The sequence below is a fragment of the Ornithodoros turicata genome, chromosome 5, assembly GCF_037126465.1.
Source record: "Ornithodoros turicata isolate Travis chromosome 5, ASM3712646v1, whole genome shotgun sequence".
Classification (NCBI taxonomy): Eukaryota; Metazoa; Arthropoda; class Arachnida; order Ixodida; family Argasidae; genus Ornithodoros; species Ornithodoros turicata.
The window spans coordinates 66,234,248-66,248,582 of NC_088205.1; the positions used below are offsets into that span (position 1 = coordinate 66,234,248).

The 14,335-nt window shown below is 46.3% G+C and overlaps 1 protein-coding gene across 1 annotated transcript; it reads right to left on the reverse strand.

Moving 5' to 3' along the window:
• Positions 1-8,058: 8,058 nt before the first annotated feature.
• LOC135394614 (carboxylesterase 5A-like) lies at positions 8,059-10,764 on the reverse strand. Its single transcript, XM_064625443.1, has 2 exons — positions 9,133-10,764; positions 8,059-8,952 (listed from the first exon to the last, which is right to left on the reverse strand). Exons 1-2 carry the CDS (start codon positions 10,596-10,598, stop codon positions 8,511-8,513), a joined length of 1,908 nt encoding a protein of 635 aa, XP_064481513.1. The 5' UTR covers positions 10,599-10,764; the 3' UTR covers positions 8,059-8,510.
• Positions 10,765-14,335: the final 3,571 nt, after the last annotated feature.

Below are 14,335 nucleotides of genomic sequence, written 5' to 3' on the forward strand. Positions count from 1 at the left end.
AATACATCATAGACCACCGAGTGTTACCATTCGCCCTTACAACTCTGCTTCTGCTGAGGATACGGTTCATCGACATAGAAAGTATGAGAGAACAACTGTAAAACCTGTGTCTGGCCAACAATGGGAAAATACTAGCGTCCAGGTTGGGTTGGGAACTACATCCGACGACCCCTACGTACAACGAGCGTGAAGTCGGAGCCTCGGGTTAGTGAACTCAGTTTAAAGCGTGTAATGCGTTCTATTTCATTAGTACGAATACAGAAGGTAACGTGCCATTCTGCTCACTACTCTGTAATACTTCCTTTTGTATAAGAACGCAGGTATCATTTTTCCAAAACTTCTAGAAATACTACGCAGAAGATACAGGACCTTGGCGAACCGCCTCCTTATCTTGTCGCATTGCCTGTACGCTTCCCAATAAAATGAAAAAGAATAAAAAAAAATAGAAGAGAGAGAGGAACAGAAGGAACAGACGTTTTATTATATCGTACGCTATCGCCTCTGCTTACGTAAGGGATTGCGTGGTGGTTCTGGCCAATGCGCAAAGATCCCTTTATGTTGTGCGCGTGCGCGGAACCACCAACGGTATCCCTTACGTACGCAAAGGCAACAGCGTACGTTATACTAATCTCACTACTATAATCGCTTTCATGTTCCTCATTGAATGGCGTGCAGCCCTCTTTGTTCATTATCACCAATGTTAATTTAAAAGCCTATGTCTCCCCAATTTCAACAAATCGGGAGGGTGAATGGTATAGCACTTGGTCGGTTATGATCCGCTTCGTCGGCTGTTCACAACGACGCTCCTGTATTTTTGGGCGCATGAAACCGCTGGACCATTTTTTCCGGAACCCCGGCAAAACACACCGTGCACCAACCGTGTACGGTGTCTCAAGCACAATTTTGACCTTCTGTGCCCACCACTGAAATCGGTAGGTTGTCCCCGGTGTGGCCCTGTTGCTTGTTACCATGCACGAATGTGGGTTGCCGGGTCCGTGAGAGGTTCACATAATTTATGTGGTGCTGATGTGTGTGAGCGCCCTTCTTTTTTTCTTTGCCGGTTTTCATTGCTTGTGGCATAACTCGATTGGCTTCCCACCCGTCTTCACCCTGACACCGTTTTGCATTTCCACCCATGGTCGTGAGATATGGAAGCCTGGGAGCCTTGGACAAAATTCCATTCAACTGGTATGCACGGAAGCATGGAAGGCTACCGAATACATTTCATCTTGCGCATTGCGTGTGTTGCATTAACACAAACAGACGCATAATTCAGCATGGTCATAATGGAGGAATTACACAAGAAGCTTCATATGAACGGTGAAGTGCGGGGTACGGAGAATACGATTCTTGTATTGTTTACTTTCTGCAACGTAATAATTTGGGAACGTGGTTGGTTGGTTAGGTTAGTATCTGAGTTTGTGTTGGAACCGGGTGGCTGCCCGTTCGGACGCCTGCAGCTCCATTTCATATGGGTGAAAGGAGACGTGGTTCACGTGATGCTAGTGTTAGTAGCGGCTTGCTATGCCGCTGTCGCTTAGGAAAGCACATAGTGCTTTAAGGGCTTGGATGCTGTGTTCCTTCTTCTGCTAGGTCCCCATCATTTTGCAGAAGGAGAAAGGTTTGCTGTCCATCTTTTGGAGTGTTGTTTGGAGGCGTATTCTCTCGTCTTTGTGGTCTGGACACTGGATATATCCTGCGGAACGCAATTCCATGCGGGCCTGCGTTTTTCCCGCATCACATCAGCGTGGTAGTGTGCTTTCACGGCAATTATTATCATTATTTTTTTGCACCTTTCGAGTGTAAATGTCTTGTGATATGGCTTTTATGATATCGCTTTTGTGGCGTACCATACGGAACGGGGTAACACGTTCGAACGGCGTATTGAACGTCGTTCTCTTCGTTCCCGATTCATCGTCTCAAAATAAAGGTCTGTTTGCCGTGTTCAACGCTACTGGAAATGAACTAGAAGAGTGCAGTGAAACGAACGGAGGAGTCTGCGCCTTGAAACTGCTGTCAGGGCAAGCAGCGAAAATATAGTGGCGGCGCCGCTATCGCCAAGTACAGTGTGCTGGCATGCTTTGCAAGGCATGGCGCCTGCGTCTCAAGAATTTTACGAATTCAGATTTTTGTCCTCTTCTGTTCTGTTGAGAATAATTAATTATAATTGCAACAATAATTACATTTTTATTCTGCGCTTCCTCCTTGCTAACTCTATGGCGTCTCCGTAGTCGTCGATTGCAGCGCTGTCGATAGTCACGCGGAGAGCTGGACCGTTCCACTGCCCTCTTCTTGTTCACTGTAACGCTGCTATTACAATTCAGTTCAGACTGCGGAATAAGGAAGGAGTGTTTATTTATAAGAACGCCTCTTTTGCATGCTGAAAGTAAAAAAAATAAAAAGAAGAAAAAGGTTTGGGTGCGGAAGAAAATGATCGAGTTTCAAATTTGTATCAACTTTACGATAGAGAACGAAGATGAGGGCAGTAAGCCAAGTGAATAATGAAAGTAGCACAGGGACAACAAACGAAATCTAAATAATGTCCGCATCTCTCGACTCTCGCGGTATATTACAGTAACGAAAGTGGAAGGCAATCCAATCGAAATAACGCAACATTCTTGGGTGCCGTTTAAGAAGTTTGCAGAAAAAAAAAAGAAATAATTGAAAAAGGCAATTGATGTCGCCCGGAAATTCAGCTTCTACGGTGTAACCGTATAAATACATATTTCTGAGTGCCGCATATGCATTAGTTGATTTTTTAGTCAGAAACACAGCGAAAATAGCAATGACTATGGAGGCCCTTTCTCTTGTAGAGCATTAATAATCCCGTATATAAGTCATATATAGCCAGCGGTATATAATGCCAGTATGTAAGCACTTAAACACTTTACAGCTCTGCTATGCCATCTTGAGATAACACAGCAAGCTTTGCATAACGTCAGGCCAGCAAGTGTTGATATTAGTTGCAATAATCTCAGCAATTATAAAGATGTAGTCACCAAATCTGTTTTATGTGGATGACGATAAATAATAGCATTGACCATCAGCAAGTAACCCGCTTCAATTATCCCTTCCACATTTGTTTTTGTTTTCCGAGTGTGTTTACGAGTTTGTTTTACGATCTAATCTACCGGTTTGGTCGAAGTTTTCGTGGGGCAACTGGAGTCATTTGTAACGGATTAGAAGCTCCTAACGAAATCAGAAACGGTTCAATGAAACGGCCGCCACCGCCATTCGATGAAATGCCGCCCTGCGACGCCGTCTCGCGTCAGTTGTCGATGAAATGTCAATTTTTGATGACGCGGCGTTCAATGAAATGTCCGACAGACAGCGGTAGTGAGACCGAAGCGACACCTTCTCTGATCGATAGGAGTGTGTAGGATGCTGCTTCCCTGAAAGATATAACAAGTACTCATAATCAACTCACTAATTATTGCGGACACTAACGACGATGTTCACAGTTTCTGTGCACTCGCCAGCGTTTTCATTACGATGGTCCGCGTGATGAATGCATGGTGCGTGCTGTAAAACGGAAAACATCGCAACAGCGTGCATTTCTATCACCCAGCCCCCATTTTTTTTTCTATCACATCACATCACATCACATCTATCACCCAGCCAAAGACATGATCTCCAATGTATCGGCAGCGAAAGATAGTGTTTAAGGTCATCACGTTGCAATTTTTCCTTCAACCAAACGCGATGCACCACGTTACGACGAGGCGATCAAGAAATTACAAAAAACTCCTACCAATTCACCCCAGCCGCACCCAACTCGGTTTGCCCCGCATAACGGTTCACGCCGTACATATTACGATGTCACCGCTGGGGTTCAAGGTGCTTTTCTTCAAGGCCACGGTCATTCACACCCATAACTACTCGCGGAACGCGTCGAATCGAACCGAAAGAGTCAAAGACCTCACAAATAAAAAAGAACCATCTTCGCACATGGTGGCTGCCTGGCCCACTTTGAAAAGCCCATCAATTACTTGAGCGTTGTTGTAACGGTAAGGGTTAAAGAAAACTCAGATCGCAGGGTCAACGGAACCTGGAAGGGCGAACCGGGGGGTATTGTGAGGCGAAGGGGGTTTCTATGCCCCCCTTTTTCTTCTTGACAAATGTGGATATAGTACCTGACGATAGATGGGCTTCAGGAAGATGCGCAGCTTTTGTAAAAACAAGTTTGTTCTTGTGTGTCGTTCTGTTCTTGATATTGTTACTCGGGGTGCAGCGACCTCTGCTCGCGGACAAAGGAAACGTCGTTTGTTTGCAGCAGCCGTCAAGTGGCAAGAAGTCGTTCAGAACTGGAAACCATTCATATTCGTAAGCATACTTTAGGTCACGTAGGTGCTACAGAAGTCAAAAGAGATGAATGTGACATACCAGGTGTCCGCCCATTTGATCGAACGCCGTTTGATCGAACGCCGCTTGGTCGAAAGCCGTTTGATCGAAAGCCGTTTGATCGACGCCGTTTGTTCGAAAGACGTTTGTTCGAAGGGAATTCAAAGTTGCATGCACTGTGTTGTCCCCACCACTTTTTCTGTAACTTTTGACTCTAGCATACGGAGCAGGCAATCAGTGTCCTCTGCTTTTTTTATTTCTTCTTTTTTTTTCTTTTTTGCTTTTTGCAGCCGAAGAGAGGAGACCACTGGTTAGTTGAAGACGTTTGTCATTTACGAATCAGTAGGACACATATTGAAGAAAGCTGCCCCAGGTTGAGAGCAGCCGATAGTCTATCCTTGTTCTGGGCACCCTTCTTATTGCTGGCGACATATTTAAAGGGAACGGTCTGAAACGGGATAGTCATATGTGCAAAGCCACTCGAAGTCTGTGGGTGCTAAGAACGAAATTTCGCCATGGTACAACGAGAGATATTAAATTAACAGCATGTAAAACCTTAGTTCGACCTTAGAGTATGCATCTGCAGTCTGGAATCACTACACATGCACGCTATCCGAAGAAATAGAGAAAGTTCAAAGATCTGCTGCCCTGCTTATCTTGTCTAGGTTTCGAATGACTTCTTCGGTTACATGTCTGTTGCAAGAACTAAATTCAGGTTCACTTGCACATAGGCGAAAAGTAAATAAACTGAAACTGCTCTTTCTCCTATACAGTGGTCAGTTGATTACAAACAATAATACACTGTTAAAATTTGTTCACATTCGACGGGAATAAATCATCATCAAAAATGTCATTTACTTATTTTTTAATTCATATGCCAAAATGTTTAATACTTGACATCAATTATTATTTGACTAAGGGTTGGGGGATTAACAAGTACAGCATGTTTAATCACTATGTGTCAGAGCGGAAAAACCTATTCGGTGAACAACCCTGGCCCTTGTACTGCTTTTTGGACACGAAAAAGTGGGTTAGCATGAGGAATGTGTTTACGGGGAAGCAGATTACACAAAGTTAAATGTTCCTTAGGATAACTGCATTTAGAACTGCAGCTTCTTTTCTTCCTTGTCTTTTTTTTTTTTGTCATTTTCGACACTCCAAGTGAACCAATTAAAAAAATCGATCAAACGACCGCTGCCGTTTCCATCAAACGGCGTTCGATCAAATGGTTTTCGACCAAATGTCCCACGTTCGATCAAACGGCTTTCGACCAAACGACGTTCGATCAAATGTCCCGGAACCGACATACCATAGTTCAGTTGCAGACTAGTACAGCGTCGTTTGACTAAGTCAGGCGGCTAGCCGTATTAGGCAATATTATAAAGCCTTAATAGCTTTCAATCATCGTCATCATCATCGTCATCAACAACAACAATGTCATGGAATGTTCAAGTGCATAAGGGATCCCAGGAATAAGGGCCTTCAATAAGTGACAGTCGGCGGGTGCAAGGTCCGCTCCCGTGCAATCACATGTTCCGTACGACGCGCAGCTTGGGTTCGTTCCCTCGCTGGGCGTTATCCACTTATCCTACGTGTCAGTTGATAACTAGCAATGCGTTCCGGTCTTCTGCAAGAACAGTCGTAATTTACCAAAGACAAACATCGAGCAAGGTACACCTGCCGTTGTGCGGACTGAGCTCAGTTTCCGAATTTCAGCTACCAAGAAACAAGACGATGCTGTCACTTGAGATATCGATTCTTTCCGTGCTTAAAAGTTGCAACAGCTCATCCTGGTTACAACTTGATGTCTTGGTGATTGGAATGCGTGCTCGTTACGCCAGAGGGCGCGAGCGTGTGGAGTTGGTCGAGTTGGTCAGAGCTGGCCACTGTCATTCATTTGGAACGCTGAGTTTATTCAAGGCGAATATTGCCCTTGGTTCACGGTGGGATGCGATGAGTTGGAGTCGCTAGTCGTAGATTTGGCGAGTCAATCGATTTGTAACATTAGTAAATCAATAGAAACGGCCTCAAGAGGTTAATCTTTTCCCGAGAAAAACGGTGAGACACATGTCATTCCTTCCTGAGTGATTTCTGCCTTTTGAATGTTCAATGACAAACCTGCCTCTGCAGAGGTGACAAAGCACAGTTAACGTCATAATATTATTACGTTCATTCAAATTGCGCCATTATTCGCATGTGTCTCGGTTACGTGCACTATTCACATGTCTCATACTTGATTGAGCTGGCTCAAAAAAAAAAAAAAAAAACAAAGAAAGAAGAAAAAAAAGGAGGTGTTGTTTCACGTCCGTTCGGGTTTGAAGACAAAAACTGAAATGGAAGAAGCCTACGAGAGTTTAGGAAAGCGAAGTGGTTTACTATTTTTGCTAGATTGTGCGGAGCCCATAACACATAACGGTTTACGTACGTTTGCGAGCGGTAACCGTAACGGTACTGCAAACGGTTGTTACCGGCAACGGTCACTGTGGATATATGCTTGTTTACTGTATATGAACAAGCGCAGAAAGTTGGGCTAGTTGGTGAGACAGCATACTGCAGATGTTGGGGCGCGGAAGACAGGGACAGAAGGAAGCACACTAACACAAGCGTGACTCACAACTAGTATGTATTGCAGGAAAAGAACCGGTAGGCGACTGTATATGAATTAGGCGTGAGACCAGTTTCGGTTTGCGTATCTACTTTACGCTTGTGGACGGGGTCGAGCTTGGTACAATGTTTTGTCGTTTAGGAGAAGAGATATGGTGCATTAATACTCAGATGAAATGGAAATAAAGAAACACAGGGATAATATTTAGAAGAGATATAGCTTGTTCTCCTGATATTAGAGATCTCTCCCCATATTAGTTATAGTGTTCTAGTTTATGAGCTTTTCTTTGTATAGGCTGTAATATGGAAGCTTAGGAGTCACCAAAAATTTACAGATCAGGCAATCTCGTTTCTTGTCTCCCTAACTCTGGCTTGCAAAACACCGCTGGCGAGGGTTCATTGAATCTTTCCGAGGCGAAATCTTTCGCGAGAAAAATAAAATAAAATGACATAAAATAAATAAGAGCAGAAATTGCGTTCATCACCACCACGAACGCTATGATTCCTCCTACGTCGAGAGCAAGACTTCTATATTTTCACGCTGCCGTGCTTTCCAACGTTCAAACATGAAATTGCGTAGACCAGGCGCGCCATTCCAAACTGAGCTGCTTTAAAGGGAGCCAGCGGGACCTAATTGCGTCAGTCACTAGTTCTATACACATTCACCTGAGACAGTGGTTCCTATGCCCCTCGAGATATAAATGTGATGTCTGGTGTAATATTTACATAAAAGGGCGCGCTCCGTCCACGTAATACTCTTCGCTTATTACGACAGTAAATAGGGAACTTCCTTGCTAGGTTACCGTGTCGATTATGTGTGATCATGATCTGGATCAGTGCAATGACGAATATAATGTACTACATATAGGATTAACTGGTAAAAAGCCAGGGTTTCTATTGCGGGTCATGTCTCATGAAAACGAAATTCTGAAAACAATTTTGTCGCACGGCCCGTAGCGATGTCTGTTTTTTTTTTATCTCAGCAGACACCCATGCGTGGTATACTGCAAAAAGTAGAAACGAATTTGGGATTCGTCGTGAAATTGAGCGAGACAATGGCTCCCATGAGAGTCCCATTCATGAAACAGAGAACTGAAGCAGGAGGACAAGATCTATGCATCCGAGAGGTGATTTATTGACGATGATTCAGTTGGAATATATATACACAAGTAAAAGAAGGCACAGACAGATCTCCTTACAGCAACGAGGGCAGCGGACAGGCTAACATTCTGCACTTTCAGTGACTAGAAAGCTTATTTACAAAACACGCCCTCTGACTTAATATACATATTCACAGTGCCCGCAAACAATTTATATTAATGAAGTGTTTGGCACTCACACGTATGTGGCAGGGTCGTAAAAATAATAATAATAAAACAAATAAAATAATGCCCTATTTACAATGCCCAAACCTCGATGAACAACAACACGAGATTGTCTTGTAATGCAGCGTCAGTTCATAAATAACCTCTGCCTTAGGCAGGGATGAGTTCTTGGCGCAACCAGGTGACTGCAATGCGCGCCCATGATGATGAAATATTTACATTGACTTCCCGAAGGACACTTCATGAAGACTCTCGTACAGGCTGGTAGGTGCTCAGTGTCCTCCTCAACTTCGTCACGCTGACCGCCGCAACAATCATCAGGATGACGTTGCAGATGCCCATAGCGGCGATAGCGTACGCTGCCGTCATTCTTGACGCTTCAGCCGCATCTTGCTGTGAAACACTGTTGTGAAGTGGTCTACGGTGCTGGTCCACGTCCACGAGAGACATGGATGACGTGAGTGCCACTGGACGACCGGTGAGGACAGTTTGGTAGACTGCTGTCGTGAACTTGTGGGCCTCAACCAGGGGGACGACGTCGTACCAGAAAGAGACTGCACGGTCCATATTGGTATTTCGTGCGCGAGGGCTGGTCGTGCTGAAGTACATGACCAAGCGGTCGCTGTCGGAGAACTCAGGCCAGTCGAGGTCAAAGTCGTTGGCGTCGACCACGCTGGGATCGCTGTTTAAACGAAAGAAAAGAATGAGACGTTAGTCGTGACACACACGTGGATGGCTGGGAAGTTGCATCGGGTTACGCTCATGTTAGAATAAAGGTAGCCTTCCCGAACATTGATCGAGTCAGCTATCTGACAGGGAACGATAACACTCCACGCGAGATTATGATGATAAAGGTACTGACCTATCAAGAGCAAAGTTGGCTATGGAGGCGACCATTTTCTTGGTGAGGATCACTTCTTCCTTTGGTGCATCCTGGAGTTTAAGGACGAGGCCAAGCGAGAAGAGAACGTCATCACCGTGGGCTGCCTGGATGAACTTGGGCTGCTTCGAGAATGAAGGACGGTGCGTGAACTTGTAGACGTACACGCTTCCTTTCTTGTTGCTCGCGAGAAGGCGGGCCATGCGTTCCATCGGTGCAGAAATGTAAATGTCGCTGCAGAACTGAAGGTACTTGGCACGTAGACCTTCTGCGGGATGCGTGTACCTGTACTCGTGGCTCGTAACCTTGGCTACAACGCTGTCTTCTTTCTTGGTGAAGTCCTCCACATTCCAACTGATCATCTCGTCAAAGTCTTCACTTGAAAGAGTGTTCGTGATGAATCTGTTGTAGAAATGAGACTTGAGGTAGAAGAGGGTAAGCATGCAGATGGAGCCCTCATCTTGGTTAGTGCCGATGATGACATCCACACCGTGGTGTTTCCCCTTCTTCACGACATCCAGGGGCTCTTCCACAACAAGATCACCGTCGAAAACGGGCCTGAAGAACTTTGGTACACTGTACGTAGCTTTGAGGAGATCAGCTGCCGAGACTTCTTGCAAGCAGCTGATCATATCAGAGATGGACTGACGCTCGCAGTTGAGTTCCCTCGCCAGGCTGTTAGTCGCATTCAGAGGTTCAGTGTCAAAAACGTACTTGCCAACTGCAACTCCACTCTGCATAACGGCTCTTTCAAACAGCTTCTCTTTGAGCGGCGTTGTGAGGTGAATGCTGATGCTCATTGATCCGGAGAAACGTCCCATAACAGTCACCTTTTGTGGGTTTCCTCCGAAGCGAGCGATGTTCTGCTTAACCCAACGGAGAGCCATGCGCTGATCCAGAAGGCCAACGTTTCCTGGAGCATGTGGGGTTAAAGTGCTGAGAAAGCCGAAAGCGGACACTCTGTAGTTGACTGTGACCACGATGACGTTCCCCTGGAGCGCGAGGAAGCTGCCGTCAAACTGACTCGCCTCCGCGTAGTTAAACCCTTCTCCCGGAATCCAAACGACGACCGGCAGCTGTTCCTCCTTCGTTTCCGGGACGTAGACGTTGAGGTTGAGACAGTCTTCACTCATCTCGCCGGCAGCATCTGTGTCGAGAAGGTCACTGATGAAGTTCTTCAGGTGAGCCGGTTGGTAGCAGGAGGATCCGAACTTGGTGGCGTCTTGAAATTGATCTGCAGCCTCCTGCTCCAGAGGAACTGGCGGCGCGAACCGCAGGTGTCCGACGGGCGCTTGAGCGTAGGAGACACCGAGATACTGCTTCACGTAACCAAGACCAGGGACTTTTAACCGCTTTCCGGCCAGGACGCCGGCGGACGTGGGCACTGCATGCCGGTGAGCTACTGCGGCCGAAAGCGCAGCACACACGAGTAGAGAGAATCGCAACATGTTTGCCGAGCGGGAAGATATCAGGAGGACTCTCGTTGGAGAGGTCGTGCTGATCTGCCTCAGTCGGGTGACCGACGCGCTTATATGGGACAGGAGCGGGAGAGGAGGTGCCCGGAGAGGGGGAGCGGGTGAATGGAGATCACGTATCTCCGCGGAGAATACCTGTCTCTGCCACTGACCCCATTCAGTGTGTAGACGAACTCGTGGTGGGGGGGATCGCCAAGTGAAAACGAACGGAAACCTCCCTGGTACAGTTAAGGCTCGTTTTCTGTGCGTCAGAGGACCGCCCTGCATGGTAGGATGGTGTTGTTGATCTTAAAGTGGTCTCGATGACGTAAGAGTCGCCTGGTTCTTGCCCAGTCCCGAAGGCGGGATGATATTTCGCGCGCACTTTTTTATTATGGTCCTTTCTTTTTTTTTCGTTGTAGTTTCAGCACGTGCCGCTTGTCTGCGTTGCTCGTTCTGGGAAGGAAGCCGTCTTGCGTCACGTCCGTATCTCGCCCACTGCGACCCTGACGACTGTTTGCGTGCGTAAGATGACCGTCAGCCAGGCTAATGCACCCGCTTCCGAAGTTGACGAAACTTATTTTTCGAGAAGGACGGCGCTCTTGCCAACTGGTCGGCAAGAGCGCCTTTTGTCAACTAACAAAGAACTCGTGACGGCGTTGTGTCAACAGCCATATATGCCAAATATCCTACTGTCTCTTTCTCTGATTCTGATCGCGTTATGCTTGGACTCGGTATTCTGGGTTTTGCCGGACTTGTCGGAAAGAAGCCTACCACGGATTGTTCGTCTTTCATTTGTTACGTGCTTCGCCGTACTCTGTTCGTTATACGCGACAAAAGTGTGTCGTCTTTGCAGTAACCCCTTGCCCTGGCCTGTAAATCAAAATTGTTTGTCGATATCAGCAGTAGAAGGCGTAGTTTGTAGCCGTACGTCGTAGTTCGCGTGAGGATGGCCTTACGGTAGACCTATAACCTGTGTACATTATCTCGAAAGCACTAATTTGCGATTTCAAAGCTCTATTATATCCGCAGCTCATCTCAAGCGAAATGAACTACTGTGAGCTAAGTGAGAAGGGCAAGCCGAATGGGAAGGCAGTGGCTGAATTGTCTATCCCTAAGTGTTCCAGGCAGTATTGTTGAGAAAAGAAAAAAAGGAAAAACAACCACGTGACACGACGAAATTGGTAATATCTCTTTAAAAAAGCAGGAAAATTCACGTACGAATTCTAACGCTGGCAAGATAGATAGATGTAAAAAAAGAAAAGAAATGGAAACCTAGACTGAGTATTTCATGCTTAAATACCGAGTACTTACACACATAGATACACACACAGATGTGGTACTTGTTCACAATACGCTATGAACAAGTGCCATAGTACGCTTTTCGTCCGGTGAATATTCAGTTTCTCCCCCTTTTTTCACACTCAACTCAAACTCAACTTTATTTTCATCCTTTCGTTTTTTTCTTTTTTTGTAACATTCAAACTCAAGCTAATAGTGTACGCGTTTTCTTGTTCCAAATCGTTTCTGTGGGTAACGCTTCAGAAATGTCTTCTAGCGTTTTTGCATAACGGTTTGGCGTAGGGCTACTAATGAATTTATGTAAATAATTGAAATCATAATTAGCGATTAATAATTACGGCTAAATTACATTAGTATGTCAATTTTAAATAATAGCATTTATGTTACTCAATTTTATTTTATGAGGTAATGAAGCAAAATGTGCGTCGGGAATAGCCTTCCGTGGTGATATATTTGAAGGCGTGGCGTCATATGAGCATTATTTAGTTAGGCGTACCGCATATCTTGACGAGAGAAAGAAAACAGGCTCAGTGGCTCAATGAGGAGCCTGTCCGATTACAAGGCGGCCACATACACGACCAAGGGCGTCACTAACCGGGTGCCATAGTACGCAATCTGCTGGGGGGGGGGGGGGCGCATTAGTTGGTTTAGTTAGTGCGTGTCCTGTGAGGAGTTATCTGCACACGGTCAACAGCATTTTAGTGGGCGAAATTATCGCTGACCACAGGACCGTCACTCATGTGTTCGGACTTGAACCAGCATCACAATTGTTAACATAAAAGCGAAAAAAGAAAGGATGTTGCCGGTAGTAAAATGTTCCACTCCTCAAGGACAATAATGTTTAGTCACTGACGTCACTGGTCCAGAGGCCAGTAGCTTCGAAATTGCGACATCGCTGCCATCATGTATGTCCCTGGAAGTTTGGTTTCGTTTTTTTTTCGGTTTGGTATGGAGGACTATTTACTATGGTGGAGAGTTTCGTACTACGAGGGGTGGGGGTAGGGCCGTAGGGGTTCAAGTCAAACCGGGACTTTCTGTATCCTGAGTGTACAAATGGCTTTTCACACGCGACAGGCGTCCGCGTTCACCACGTGGTGGTCCAAAGTTTGTGCAAAACAGAAGACACGTGCTGGACAAGATGGCCGACAACGAGGTGAGCGCGCACATGGAACAGCGAATTATCATGAAGTTTCCCGTGAATGAAGGCGTAAAGTCATCTGAAATTCACAGAAGACTTCAGGCTCAGTGTGACCACGATACACTTAGCCGCAGCAAAGCGTTTGAGTGGTGCAAACGGTTCCGAGACAACTGTACATCAGTGCAGGACGATCCCGGCCGGGGCGGCTCAGAACCCAGTGTCAGAGTTCCCGAGAACATTCAACTTGTGGAGCGCCTGATCCTCAAGGACCGACGGATAACATGTATCGAACTGGCTAGAAAGACGGACTTTTCTGTGGGAACGTTGAACACTATCATTCATTAACACCTCCAGTTTCGGAAAGTTAGTGCCCGTTGGGTCCCGAAGCAGCTCTCCGTGTTTGACCGGCAGAGCAGACTGGGAATCTCCCAAGAGCAAAGGTACCGTTTCGGCACTGAAGGACAGCCGTTCCTTGATCGGATCACCACGTGCGATGAAACGTTGCACCATTTCACTCCTGAGTCTAAACGCGCATCATAACAGTGGAAGCATCCGGGCTCGCCAGCTCCCAAGAAGTTCCGAAGCACCCCGTCTGCGGGTAAGGTCATGGCTACGGTTTTCTGGGACAAGGCTGGCGTTGTTCATGTTGATTTTCTGCCGAGTGGTACCACCATCAATAGTGCATATTACTGCCAGGTTCTCAGGGATGTGCATGAGGCGCTGAAGCAAAAGCGACCCAGCCTCATCACCAAAGGAGTCCTCCTCCTATAGGACAATGCACGCCCGCATACCGCGCATCTCACGGCACGCACCTTACAGGAACTTGACTGGGAGTTGCTGCTACATCCCCCTTACAGTCCAGACCTCGCCCCCAGCTATTTCCATCTCTTCGGACCACTGAGGCGTCCCTTGGGGGCCGCCATTTCAGCTGCGACGACGAGGGCAAGAATGCGGTCCGATCAAGGCTGCTACGCTCCGGTAAGGATTTCTACGCTGCTGGCATCCAAGCCCTCGTGAAACGCTGGGACAAGTGCATTAGTGCCAGCTGGAGATTACATTGAAAAACAAAACTAATTTCTCGCCTGTAAGTTCATTTTACTTTTGCGAAAAATCGAAAGTCCCGGTTTCAGTTGAACACCGCTCGCATTTGGAGGGCTATTAACGTTGAAAACATTGAAATTACTTGGATTGTGGTACAAGTAATATTCACACAGTACAGCGACTTTGAACCACGCAAATGTACGGTGGATACGACGTGGGTGAAACCATGCGTGGACAGTCAAAACCTGAG